We start from the raw sequence: 14,379 nt of genomic DNA on the forward strand, positions 1-14,379 counted from the left end.
GTAACAGGGATACAGTTCAGCTGGGGGGGTTGTTTGGGGGGCTTTTTGAAGAACAAAAAGACATTTTTCTTTTTCTTCACCATGGCAGTTAAGTATTTTTATGTAGAGAACTGCCCTTGAACAATGTCTTTGTTATGCCAGCTATTGGATATTCAGATTCACTAAGTATCAGACGTATATCTTGGTGCCTCAAAACATTTTAGGAAAAGCTGTAATAGTAAATGCATTTGAACTGCAGAAGGCTTTTATTACAGTCCCCATTACAGACCACACTCTAAAAGAACAAGCTATCTTTTTAGGCAGATTATTTTCCTGAAACTCTGAAAAGAAATAGTTTAAGTACCTTGAAACACTGTTTTCAAGAGATTCGTTGCTCATGGTTGCCAGACTTTAAGACTGATTTAGACAAGACTGTATTATGAGCTGAGCACTTACTAGAAACCAGAGAATGCAACCAGAAGCATATTTTGACCTGGAGAAGAGCTGTGTGGTTTCAGAAGGGAATCAAATTCATGCTGCATCCTTCCTAGATTATGGCATTTGTGCTGTCTCTACCCCTTTACCCATTTGCCTCAAACCTACATGATATAGGTGACTGCTCAAGTGAGCAGAAAGCTTTTAAAGGCCTCATCCAGGAGCTTTAATCCTAGACTGCACTTTTCCCTCCTTCCTCAAGTCCTGAAAGTCTCTGACAGTAAAAGCTCTTACTGTCCTCTCTCTACCTCTTGATTCCTCCCTCCCTGGCAGTACAGTACATCCCTTGCCTCCGGCCGTGTCCCTCTAACCTGCCTCAGAGGTGGGTAGGCAGCAGCACAGCCTGCGTGCATCTGCATTACCTGTGGGGCACTGTAAAGGAAGAACCAGCCTTTGGTTTGCTGTGATCCATTATGCTTCTGGGACGCTCTGTCCACATCGCATGTTTACCAGTAATGAAACTTGTGCTGGTTACCAGCCTTAAGCATGCGCAGCACACCCGTACATGATAAAAAGATTTCTGTAGAGATTGCCTTGCTGCCCATGCACAGACAGCAAACTATGAGCAGACTTTGTATCTGCTCTGCAACTGGGAAGCTCTGGGTGGCACCCAGCATGCTGTATGTGTGCTGCCAGGTAGGAAACTGTCTCAGGAGCACCACTGATACACTCGAGTGCATACTTTATTATTTCAGGTATGAGGCCAGTTGCAATCTAAAACAGAACCCTTCAACCCACTGCATTGCTAACTCACCATGTCTATGCCAGGCTATCCCTGCTCTGCTTAGCCAGTTGGTCACTGCCTCCTTGGCCACAAGGTAAGCCCGGCAGAACATTCTGCCTGTTGGCTGCCGGCAGTACAGGGTGACCGGGAGGCAGCACACCTGCTGCTGCGCATTTGCCATACAGAATTCATCTAAACCCACTACGCTTTTTTGGTTTTAAAGCCCTAACATGATGGGGATCAAGCTTTGAAAAATCCTATAGTTAGTTCACTGTATTAGCTGTAGGAAAGCTTCAAATGGGCTATTACAAGGACTGCCCCTCCTCCACTTTATGCTGTTGACTGGCAAATTTGAGATTGGTTGTGTACCCATTTTTGGCACGCTAATCTAAAGCGGGCTTCCTAGAGATGTGAAATGGAAATACACAAGTTTTGCTGCATCATCTTGCATAAACCATTTTTGCAATGTAGCAACAATCTCTGTTGAAGTATATATGTTCCCCTGCAATACTCATAGTAAGAACAACAATAGATATTTTACTGACCCAATCCGTATCTGCAGCATGCCACTGAAAAGTTCAGGTGAATTTGAGATGATCCAGCCAATATGTATGACGAGTTCCTGCTAACGGCTTCTCTCTCATCTTGTAAATGACATTTTTCATAAATGATGTTCTTAATCACTCCTGGGGATAAGGGATTAGAAATAACTTCTTCATCTTGGCCAAAAGCTCCAAGTGTCACCTACGGTATATTGAAAACAATTCAGAAGATATGGACAGGAGTAAAAGCACTGTAGAAGCAATTCAGAAATGAAACTTAATGAACTCTGCTTTTCTTGTTAAAAATTTCACAATACAAAAATAATTTTATGTCAATGACTGACGCTTGTTAATACTGTTAGTTGGATGCTATTAAAATAATAAAATTCACTAAAGACCACAGTAAATATGGAATATATTTTTCCAAATGAAAATACAAGACCACTGCTTTGGTTTCAAAACTGGCTGTATAGTCACAACTGTACTCTAGGTTTAGATAGTCTTTCATTTCTGTCATTTCATCTGTGGAGCTCACTGAAAATTCAGAATTAAATCCATAGTTTTGTTTTCTTATTTCTAATAGCATCCTAAAAGTTACAGCCTTTAAGAAAATACATTGCTGGTACTGGATTGTTTAACCAAAAAAAAAGTAATTTCGTTAAAATTCTGATTTGCTTTTAATCTACTGTCAGTAAAACACCGCAACACTAATTTTTCTCCTACAATAAAGATCATTATTGTAAAGGGATCAATGAAGGCAAGTTAGGTTAAAAAGTTGAAAATAAACAGCTACAAATCATGCTGCATGCAGGTGCAACTTCCTCTATAGCACTGTAGCACCAGAAGCACGTACCCAGACCTCAGTCTGGAGTAAGACAAAGACAAATCTGTCATAATAGCATTGCATATAGGTAAGTATACGCATACACATATTTGAATATTATGTATTTTTGGAATAAATTACTATTATTTGGAAACAGCTCTTCATGAACTTAATTAAAAATTACTGTGCTGGGAGAGAAAAAAAGTCCTCCTTCGGAAAGGAAGAAACACTGATGATTAAGCTTCGTTTGGAACAGGAAACTAAAATCCTGAAAGACTTTTTGCTCAGCTGCCACCTGTCTGTTGTCTTATGCTCAATTACAGAGAGAGAGAGAGAGGCTACATAGAATCATATCACAGAACAGTTTGTTTGGAAGGGACCTTAAAGATCATCTAGTTCCAACCTCCCCTGCCATGGGCAGGGACATGTTCATTAAGTAAGTCTTAAAAAGAAGCTTTATTACTTGACTCCATCTACATTTGTGCGGTAAGAGCACATACTTATAAAATCTAAGGAGTTTTGTAAGTCATGCCTCTTCCCTTCTTACCTAGACACTGAACTGTCGTTTCAGGATTGTTCTGTCATTAAATAAAAGTAAATTTATTAGCCCATAGTATATGCAAGTACTAAATATATCTTTATTTTCTCTGGATTTTTCTTCTTCAGTAAGGATTTTTTTAAGCCATTGGGTACTTTTAAAAGAAGCATTAGATGCTTTCAGAATTAAAAAGCCCATTTATTTAGTTTCTCTGTTATCATTCCTTAATACGTTTCTGAGGAGTAAAGACTTACCTGCTTGCCCTGCACTAAAACATTAGTAATAGATGGTGCAAGGCTGTCCACTAGTTTACCTAAAAGACTTGCTGCGAAGCGCACAACAGACCTGAGGACAGAAAACAGAGCAATCCCACTACATACCAAAAGGTAGTTTAATGAATTCATATATAAGTTTGAAGACTGCCACAGCAGAGATCTCAAAACTAACTCGGTAAATACATAACTTATAAAGCAAGATTTGGATCAGATTTTATGTAGTCTTCTATGGATTTTCATTTTTTCAGTCTATATACAGGTTAATGGATCAAAAATAAATTTAGTTAGAACTCATGAAACTACCAGCTCCATAAAAAGCTTGTCGTTCTTTTCTCAGCATCATCTTGAAAACAGACAGGTAAGAGATGCCCGCTTCTCTTTTGTGACATTTTCATCATTTTGCAAGATAACCCTGATAATTTTTTAGTCTATTTAAGGAAGAGTTAGAAAGATTTTGCAAGAGAAAGTACAACACATAACACCAAGGCTTTGTTTTGTTTTCCATGCTGAGGTAATATTTTGCATGTGAAGTATGAAAAGAAGAGACCTGTGTAAACTGCTAGGTTAAAAACTAGCTGTAACTTCTACAAAAAACATTTTTCATATATCCAGTTGACGGTTAAAGATACAAATACTTTTAATAATGATTTCCTGACAAAATACAAACCTAATAGACTTATATTTGAGCTTTTCTAGCACAGGCTTTGAGGCTACTGAGAATCATTTATCCACTAAGATAATGAACGAGTTTTAATATTCTACAGTGTTAGTAAAAAATTCAAACAGTTGATGTTGATTCCTGTGAAAACTGCTACACACTTCTTAAGATCAAGAGCAAAGCATTTCAAAAATGCATTAGCTGATACTATCAAAATGCAAATAAGCAAAAAAAAGAAAAAAAACCAAACAACCCCACAAAAAACCCAAATCTCACAGAGCTCCATTTCAGACTTCTGGGCACTTTACCTGTTTCCCATGTACCAGTAAAGTAGTAATATGTGGGGCTATAGAAGAAGAAAATTTCTGTGCAAATGCAGCACTGTAGCGCAACACCAACCTATATGTATGTCACATGGCAATCGGGAAGAGAAATGAAAAACAGTTTACATATTTTGTTTCTAAAAATACTTTCGATTTTTATTTTTTACAAAAAATACCACCAAGGTATTTTGGATCTACCTTATTATTGGCAAAGGCCCATTTAACTGTTTGAACAGACTAAAATGAAAAATGAAGAACAGTTTTTATATTTACAGACTCATCTGTTAGGAGTAGTTACAGAGTGACAGAACAGAATTCAGGACAGGCTCAACTCCTCTCTTCAATAAAAAGAAATGAAATTTCTACTGAGCTTCAGGGCAAAGAAATTAATAAATGACATGTAAATACCAACCTATTTGCTGAAACCTTTTAAAGTTATTGTGACAAAGTCAGGCTCAAAGCAAATTATTTGGGGGCAATAAACAAACTGTGTAAGTGTATCAACTTAACTGATTTATATTTGATCACCAGCCTTGCTACAGAAAATTAGTGATAATATTTTATCATGTCCTGTAGGAAATAAGAAAATTAGTAGTATTTTCTTATTATTTGAGTTTAATGAGAACCGTACATTGGCAATAGCACTTATAGCAAAACCAGCTTATTACTCTTTTATGTTTTAAAAGATAACAGTAAGAAAATACTTAATTTTTGTTAAAGCATTATAGACCAGATCTTCAGCTGCCATGAACCAATACAATTTTGTCAGTTAAATCTGTCCTCACCCCCACCCCCCCTCCTTTAAGTGCGTAAGGATCCAGCTTTACTCTCTATAAACACATTAGGGGGAAAAGAAATAGTGTAAAACAAAAGGAACATGATAAATGTATACAAACCAGAGCTTTTTGCTGCCAGCTCGTCTATAGATTCTTTCAAGATGCTCAGCAACAGTACCTAAATGCATTTACAAAAACAAAACCAAAACAAACCACAAAACACAAGCAAAAAAGATGCACAGGTTTTCATTTAATAGTAGTAAGGTAAATTTTGAGATCAGTTAATTCTGAATCAGCTTTAGTAAAACACTTGCCTGTTGTGCTTAACATCTAAAATTTAGATGCCATCAAATCCCCTGTCACCCAGTTGTATGTTATGCAAGAAGCCAAGTTAAACTTGCTGCTCATGCTATAGAGAGACCTAAAATATCACCTATTCTTGCAATAGGTTGGGGAAAGTGAATCTACATAGAGATTTGGGCTATCAATGTACATCCCCATCGTAAGGTACATCTGCAAACTGCAGATTATGTTTTGGATACAGGATGTAGATCCTCTCTCCACTGTCTTGCCTCTTTGTTGAGCTAAAACCTACAGGAAAGAACAGGGAAGTCTTGTGCTTGACCCTGTAGCTCACTGAAGTGGTGTCATGTTTGGACAAAGTTAGCAATTGCTGATATCCAAGACAGCCGCTGTTTTCAACTTTGTATATGAACAATAGATCCCCCGGTTAATTGTGTGGGATGTGAGACTTTGATTTTACAGGAAGTTGGGAGAGTGTGAAAGAGAGAATCTTTCACCGCTTGGCAGCTCTGCCCTGAAAAACCGCCATAAGGTGCCCACAAAGATCCCAAAGGGACTGTGTGAGCTAGCTTTGGCGATCGGGTGCGTTACAGCGCTGCTCTTGTGAAGCTAAATAGCGCTGTTGCAAAGTACGACAGAGGATATTGGACAGATACATAAGACATTATATTGCTGATTTACTGCTCTCCTTCTCCAAGCTGATTTTCTGTGTGCCAAAACCAAAGAGAACATTTTGTGAAGTCTTAACGTATTAAAGTAGCATTGTGCTGTACAGACATGACCTAAAAAAGAGAGAGCAGGAAATGGGAAGAGCGCTGCTACTAAGTCAAAGGAGGTAGTCCAGGACTGAGGGAAGGCATGAAGTACATTAATATAATTAATCAAAACAATAGATACCTTTCTTTTGTCAGCCCATTGCTGATCATAGTGCATCAACTTGCTATACTGACATCTCTTAAACTGTGCAGGGGTCAAGTGGGGACCATTATGTTAAAGGTAAAAGCTGTGACAAACATTCCATTATTCAGACTTCGTTTAGCTTCTAGATTTTAAATTCTCAGATGGACTGGCAGTGCTTTTCATGCCAGGCACTTAGTGGTGAACAGTAAGTTCATCTGTAACAACAACAGTGGTGGAAGTTGACTCAGAAAATCGTATCCTGTGCCTGTCAGCTGGAGCACCCAAGGTTCTTCAGCTTTTATTTTTAGATTTATGTTTTATTGATTGTGTGATTATTTAATGTCAGTCTCAGTAATCTCCAGTCGTAGGAGGACAGGAACTTTTAGTCAGTGACTCAGACTGTTTAATGCAAGGTGCATATTAAAAAGGTTATGATCATGTACTATTTCATATGGGATGGCACAAAAAGGTCTATACAACTTACCTCTGAGCAGTCAGAGGCACAACAATACTTTTTTTTTTTTGACCTAAATGTTTTCAAAAGTTTTTAATTTCATCATCATGATCTAATGATCAAAAGTGGTTATGCTGGGTGCTCACAGAAGGGCACAACCTAAAAAGGACTAAAGACAGCTACTGAGGCTCTCAAAGCCCGACAACAGCACGGGTAACAGTGGCGAAAAAGCCTGCTTCGGAGGCTACACGTGCCTAACGCTCAGATTCCAACCATGACTTTGGATTCACATTGTATTTCAACAAGGCACTGTGTATCAGCCAATGAATTTTATTCTACTTTACATTGTTTTCCATGACAATATTCCAACAATATCGATATACTGTATATTTATGTAAAAATGACAGCTCTTGATCACAAGAACCAGCTGTCTTCTATCAAAATGATGACACAGGGCTCTGTAACATGAGGTGGTAAGTTACACTGCTTGATGAATAACTAAGAGAATATTATTTGATTTTAACATTCCTCTTTTCTGAGGAGTATTCATATATACAAAGGCAGCTAATAAGCAGTCTTCGGGGAAAAAAAAAGCCCACCAAACCTTGCAGCACAAAAGCCACAAGCTTCGGTAGCCTCTTCTGAATTATTTTACATTAATTTAAATCCTGTGCTCTAATACAAAGCCGTAAAACAAAAATCAGAGTAAGCTTCATAGATATATTGAATTAAAGTCTGATTACATAAAAGTAAAATAAAAATTCAGTATAAAGACTCTCACATTTCAGACTTATACACATACAAACTTGTCTTTAGTTTCAGTTTTCCAGACAAGGTCAAATCCCCTATTTTTTATAGCTCTGTTCAAAATTACAAGCAGATACAGCACCAGCCTACAAACAATCTAAAAGAGTTCATATATTTAGCAGCTCATTCCCCACCACACTATGAATTTGCATGTCCCATTTAATGCAGAAATTGCTTTAAATGGCCAAGAAAATAGCTACACAACTGCTTGCATGTATGGCCATTCTTCATGTTCATTACAACTAAACACACAGCTGCTCTCTGAAATACTCAGAATAGTCAAATGAAAGAAGCTCTTACCTTCCTTGGTGATAAAATTCGGTCCTTCCCTTTTAAGCAATATACTCGAGAGTAATGCTTGACTTGCTAAGCAATTGCAGTCCTTAAAAAAAAAAAAAAAGGCAACAACATAACCACAATAGCCTTCAGGTTTTCAGTGAAGCAAAACCAGAAGAGCTATTAAAAACTTCAAGTGAAACCAAAGGGCCTTTTTTTCTTTTTTAATTAAAAAAAGTGTACAAATCTTGTTTGTAGGGGGACATCACAACTATTTCGTACCCTATGTATGCTGTAATCCTTCTCACTGCTGCTTGCAGAGGCTTCTCCATGGTTCAAATTAAGTTGTAATAATTTGGCGTCAGAAAAGTTTCCTGATTTTCATTTACAGCAATAATACTTGTAATGACATAGAGAACCAAGTGGAATACATCGTGTGTTCCTATTGAACAGTGGATCTAGAAACAGTCACTGATGGTTTTCTTCCAGATACAGGAAAAAATGCCAGATTGGAACTTTCCCTTGGTATCATTAAGAAGTTACCAGTCTATCAGAGTGAAGTCTTTCGAATTTTAGTCTAGCAATAGAATATCTATTCATAAGACACATGACAAATGGATCCCCTTCTAGATGGTCATTTATTATCAGAAGAAGATTTGGGTAGCTGGGAGAAAGGGAAGCCAACAGTTACAGCAGGAAGGGCCAGAAAGTTCTGTGATGTTACGATAAAGGACTGTCAAGGGGAAAATTCCCCAAGTATGAAGAGGAACATCAGACATTTTATGCTACTAGCAATATTATTAACATTGAACCATGACACTAATCATGTTGATTTAAGTAGGCTGCTGTTAAAAAGAATAGCAGCACATAATTTCTTATTTTATGAGAATGAAGTTACACTGTATCAAGTTTTCTTACATTAAGCTTCTGCAAGATCTCATATGTTGACTTGTTTTTCCAATCATTAATATTGACATCTGGTTGCTGCTCAAGTTCAGAAGCATTTGGAGTACTAGACTGTCTCTTGACTTTTGAATGTTTTGGAAGATCCAACTCCTCCAAACTCTTAAATACAGGAGCCCTGAAAAATAAGTACATCATTTCTTCATAGTTCAGAAAATATTTTTATTATCAAATACTTCACGATTATTATTCACACATAGCCTTACTCTTCTGTTTCAGTGATTCTTAAGAAGTCAAGTTGTTCAACAAGTGCTCCAGATATTAATGTCTGAAATGAAAAAATTGGAAAAAAAAAATCAAAAAAGATGCAGAAACGTACGTAACTATGTACTTGTCTTTTGATCTCAATATGTTGCTGGTAGTTTCCATTGAGAAAGTAGTTTCTTTATCTACAGTTCCAAATATCTTTACACTTTCAGGGTATTTTTCCTCTGTCTTAAGATCTTGCTTAAGACAGCAGAAGTCTCTCAAGGCTGCTGTCTCTTTTTTGCTGGCATTCTGCTGTTCTTTTGCCTGCAATGTCCAGCTTAAGCAAGCAATGTCCAGCCTCGCCCAGAGAACAGGTCTGATGAAAACACCTGACATCAAGGATTTGCATTGCTCAGTCCTGCATCATACATGTGCGTGTTCTGGATCACAGCACTCACTGCTTCAGGGGTCGCTGAAGGATGGGTAGCTTTCCTGTCAGTCTCGGTGATGTTACAGGAAAACATGACACAACAGCATTTCCTGCTCCGTAGTCAGTCCTTAGTCCAAGCATGCCTGCCCTAAGTTTGCACATCAAATGCAGCTTACAAATACTTCTGTCTCGGAATATTACAGACCTGAAATTCAATGTTCCATTTATCTGATGTTGTCAGTACAATTCATTCACTCCAAATCTATATGAATTCCCCATTTCTATACCTCCAGAGGAAACATATTGTACTACAGCATTTTTAAGACTGTTTTTTGATGGTTCTCATTAGCTAAATAAATCGAAGTGTGTATTGTGAAATTCTAAATTCTATTTTCATTATACACAAGTTGCAGTAAAATATTGATCTGTTATACTGTGAGATGACTGAATATAAAAAAACCAAACTTTTCTTTTATTGTTAGTGTCATTCATTCTTTGACTTGCATATCTGCTTGAACACATGATGACAATGAAGGTGAAAATTGGATGAGAGCTACAAGTCTGCTAAGCATACCCATTTTTAAATGAAATTACATTTTGTGTATTTTACAAGCAAAAAGAGCATTTACCTAATTAGAGAGACACAGTGTGTCTCAAGGCACATTTACATACATGTATGCAAATGAAGCAGCTGAATACAATTCACAAAGGTTCAATATATATTTTGTTGGAATAGATGAGTCATTTAAGAGAACACCACAAATTAGATGCATCCCTTGTCCCAAATCCTCTCCCATAATGAAATAAGGCTGTTCCCAAAACAGAATGAGAGAGCATAGCTGGACTGATGGACAAAGCACAGCACAGTCCCCCAGTAAATGCACTGATCACCAACATCTACCATTCATTTACAAAAAAGGGTAAAAAAGAAAGACATAAAGGCTTTGGAAAGCTGCAAAAGGGAAAGGGACATTAAGAAGATGAGATGCAAGACAATTTCCACTTAACCCAAACCAGTTTTTAGAACCTTAGCTTAATGCCATAACAGGAATTAAATCTTAACAATTAATATGCTGCAACATAATTAAACATGTTGTACTGACATATGGGGAAGTTGGTACATTGTATTTATGGCTGCAGTAGGAATTTATCTCTGGAAAAAGTCTAAGGCGTTCTTGTGGGTTTTTTTAAAAATAGATTTAATTCATAAATCTACAGGGAGCTTGAGCAAGTATGTAACTGTGTTTAATGAAGTTGTGTTAAGGCCCTGTACACCAATGATTCTCTCAACGGCAGATCCACTGGAAGTGATTTCTGCACGTGATTTGACCCACTGTCCACGTACAAAAGTTATCAGGTCTTCCCTTCTGCAATATTAAGTGTTGCTAACCAAATCTGGTTTTGCTTTGTTTTCAAACCTGATCATTCTATCGCTTTGGGTTACAGCACAGTTAGACATAAAATTCATCAGCAGAATTGAAGCAGGGACAATGACCAAAGACAAACCTGGGAAGGCAGAAATTGCCCGGGCTGGACCTGTCATCAGTAATTCAGTAACTGCTACCTTCATCTGGCACCAGAAGGCAGGCTGAGCCAGAGGACCAGCAATCCTCCCTCCCTGCCTCCCCTCTCTCCTTCCTGCCCGGGTGGTTCGGCCGCTGGCTCCCTGCCTTCCTCCCTGCCTCGCAGGGAAGAGGGGACCTGACTGCCACGTACCGGCAGTGGCCGGGCAGCACATCACTTCACCACATCTTACCTATTTTCAGTGGTAAATCATGACTGTAGGTAACAGATGAAGCCTCGGGGAGCTCACAGTACAATTTTAAAGTGTCACACCTCATGCAGGTTTTTGGGTTTTTTTAGGGTGCCTTAAAGCCAAGTAAACATTTGTTTGTGGTTTTAACGTGTACTCTTCTTAATGGATAACAAAAAAAGCAAAGACCAATGACTGTCAAGGTCTTAAATACTTTAAAACTACTAATTAATTACTTTTTTTAAAAAAAAAGAATCCAGAAGGTCAATGAGTATGGAAGGGGAACTTAACTCCCTGACGACCGTAACAGTGTAGTGCTTAAAATAAGGACAGATTACATAGATTTGAGAAATTTCTTGCCTGTTAATACATCAGTTTAACCAAATGCAAGGCAAGAAAGTAATTGCAGTTAAATCTTAAAAAAAAAACAACAAACCAAAACAACAACAAACACTGTCGACACATGAAAGGTTTTCCATGGACAGTAATGGCATTTGCTGTAGGAAAAGTAAACAGTAACAGGAGAGACAACATGACCTACATGTGACCAGTAGAAATACATAAATACTTGAAAGATTACAAGGATATTTTAAACCATTATGAGTATTTAATTTACAAATGACCCAGCTCTTCTACAGATTCATGATTTTGTAGGGAACAAGAAATTATAACTGTATCTTTGGTCTCCTCTTTTACAAAAATAAGCATTCTTCAGTAGGTGTAAACTAGGATTAACTAGCACATACACATATCTAAAAACCAGCACCTGACTCAGTAATTTTCACATTTGAATGAAGAAATGTTCCTGCTTTAGGATTCATTCAAACAGGAAAGATGTTAAAACTAGATCTTAGTTCTTGTAAGAATTTTAAGATATGCGAAGCACCTTTTTCTTTCCCCTTGTTGATTATCTAATCAAAAGAAATCCCTCAATGCTTGACATGGTGGATTTATCCCTTGGTGGTAATTTCACAAGACAGCTGAACATAAAAAAACCCTCTTCCCTTCTGAAAATCCTCTGTTATCATCTTCAAAAGACTCATCAAAAGGAATGAAAACAAACCCATCTTTCTTTTGAGATAAAACAAAAACTGTACCAAAAGTCTTGGTTCTGGACTCTTTGATTTTACGATATGAAATGAAATACTCGGAAGTCACATGAAAAACAAAAGTAGTAAGAACACATGTACCAACACTAAGAGGTAAGAACACAACATTCAGGAAAAACCTCATACCTGTACTCTGTCAACATGAACTTTCACTCCTCCGACAATTCCCTTCCTAAAGTCTGCCAACATATCTAATACTGGGTTGAATCTGCTCCCTCTGAAATTTGAAAGAAAACTCCATTAGTCTTGCAATTAGGAAAACGCCACACTGCAAATGATGCTTTTACCTCTCTCTACCTTATGTTGTCTTCACGGATAAGTACAACAAACAGTGGACGACCATGCATTTTCCAATACTGCTTAATGAACTGCAGCGCATTCTAGGTAAGAAATAATTAATTTAGTCACAAAAAAACCCCCACCACAAGTACAACGTACCAGAATACACAGTACAAGATATTAGAAGAGCTACCTTAAAATAACAACTCTGAAAACCCCAACAGCTTAAAAAAACCCCACCTTAGCTAATAAACCACTAACAGATTTTCAGTGAATATAAGCTGCTTTTAAGCACTGCCATTTCACAAGTTTTCTGAAAATACTCCTAGCATATATATATATTGCTCACAGACTAAACCACTAGACAGAGTGCGGTGTACTGAACTACGTGTGATGACCTCGAAGTAGACATGGGAATGCAGGGCTTGAATCCCAGCCACTAGCATGGAATAACCAGTGCCACCACCTTCTATGCACTGCAAGTAGCTGCTCAAGCACCGGGGACTTGGCAGGTAAGCTTTGCACTGCTGCCTGCCTCAGGGAAGGCAGGCAGGTTTTAACGCTTGTGCAAAGCCCAGTAATACTTCCTCCAGGTAAGGCTTTCGTATTTCCCTTAAACACACCAGCCTCGTTCCTCTTTCCAGCCAAGAACACTTGTTTTCCCAAAGAAATACACGATAATTTGCTTGTTGCACTACGGCATTCCCAATTGCTGTTGGGTGAGGTTTTTTGTCAGATACAGACGCTCACCAGAACTCATACTGGGCTGACAGGATATTCATCTTAATACACTTCCCAGCGTAAACTGCAAGTTTATTTTTATATTACAAGAATACACACCATACAGTGTTCCTCTTTCAGTCTTCTGTTTTATCAAACTTCACAGATTATTCTTCTACAGACTGTTTTTGTCAGTTTCTCAAAAGAAAAGTTACAGGTAAATACCTTAATGTCGTCAATCAACATCATAACATCTTGAGACATGTAGAAATCACTTAGATCAAAAATGATCGAGTAGCAAACTACAGTCTTTCCTAGTATTCGATAAATCTGTTGAGAGAGAAAGCACCATTAATCTTTTCTTTAAAATATTTGAAGCACTGAAGTAGCTGAAAAGAAAAAAAGGTATTTTGAAACTATCAAAGTAATAAGCAATGTAGAGCAGTTGAATTAAAAAAACTATTTAAGATAAAACCTACATATCTAATTTAGGTACTCTGGTTTTTATTAGGTATGCAGATCTACATTCTATTTCAGTTAAAGCAGTTCACGGCACCATTCAGCCTGTTTTGGCCAAGTGTTACTGCCCGTGGATGTCTAGGAAACACAGGACAGTTTAATAGTAAGACAGAGCATGCACGGTCATAATAGCAAATACAGCACAAGGACTTTAAGATATATGCATAAAATAAAATTACATTTCAATTCTATTTAAAATCATGCAGAGACTAATTCAATGTTTATCTGAAATACACTTCAATAACAATAATATAAACATTTCTTGCAACAACCTTTGATGTTCCAAGGCATCCTATAGGCCTGTCCGGTCTTCCAGATAATCCCAGTTTGTCATTGACTCCCAAATGGAAGAAAGCCTGTGAGAAAGAATCGTGAGAGCTGAGGGGAACCTCGATACACGCCTGCCTTCTGCTCCCAGCGGGTCTCACATAGACAGCTGTGTGCATTCTGCTTTAATTAGAAAGCAAGGTTCATAAAATGTGGTCATTATTTCTATTGGGTTCCCCCCCCCCCACTTTTTTTTTTATAATCTTTTTATACAAAA

The 14,379-nt window shown here is 37.7% G+C and overlaps 1 protein-coding gene across 1 annotated transcript in view; it reads right to left on the reverse strand.

Annotated features, from left to right (window-relative positions):
• LOC104158414 (phosphorylase b kinase regulatory subunit beta-like) overlaps nucleotides 1-14,379 on the reverse strand; it is a gene marked incomplete at its 5' end in the record, with an annotated part of 48,247 nt that overhangs the window by 11,742 nt on the left and 22,126 nt on the right. Inside the window, 11 exon segments of the mRNA XM_009696055.1 lie at nucleotides 1,744-1,825; nucleotides 1,828-1,942; nucleotides 3,356-3,446; nucleotides 5,254-5,311; nucleotides 7,898-7,979; nucleotides 8,792-8,954; nucleotides 9,043-9,104; nucleotides 12,444-12,534; nucleotides 12,615-12,697; nucleotides 13,542-13,646; nucleotides 14,108-14,191. Of these exon segments, the coding sequence (XP_009694357.1) occupies nucleotides 1,744-1,825; nucleotides 1,828-1,942; nucleotides 3,356-3,446; nucleotides 5,254-5,311; nucleotides 7,898-7,979; nucleotides 8,792-8,954; nucleotides 9,043-9,104; nucleotides 12,444-12,534; nucleotides 12,615-12,697; nucleotides 13,542-13,646; nucleotides 14,108-14,191 (1,016 nt within the window).

The sequence above is a fragment of the Cariama cristata genome, unplaced genomic scaffold, assembly GCF_000690535.1.
Source record: "Cariama cristata isolate BGI_N322 unplaced genomic scaffold, ASM69053v1 scaffold14782, whole genome shotgun sequence".
Classification (NCBI taxonomy): domain Eukaryota; kingdom Metazoa; phylum Chordata; class Aves; order Cariamiformes; family Cariamidae; genus Cariama; species Cariama cristata.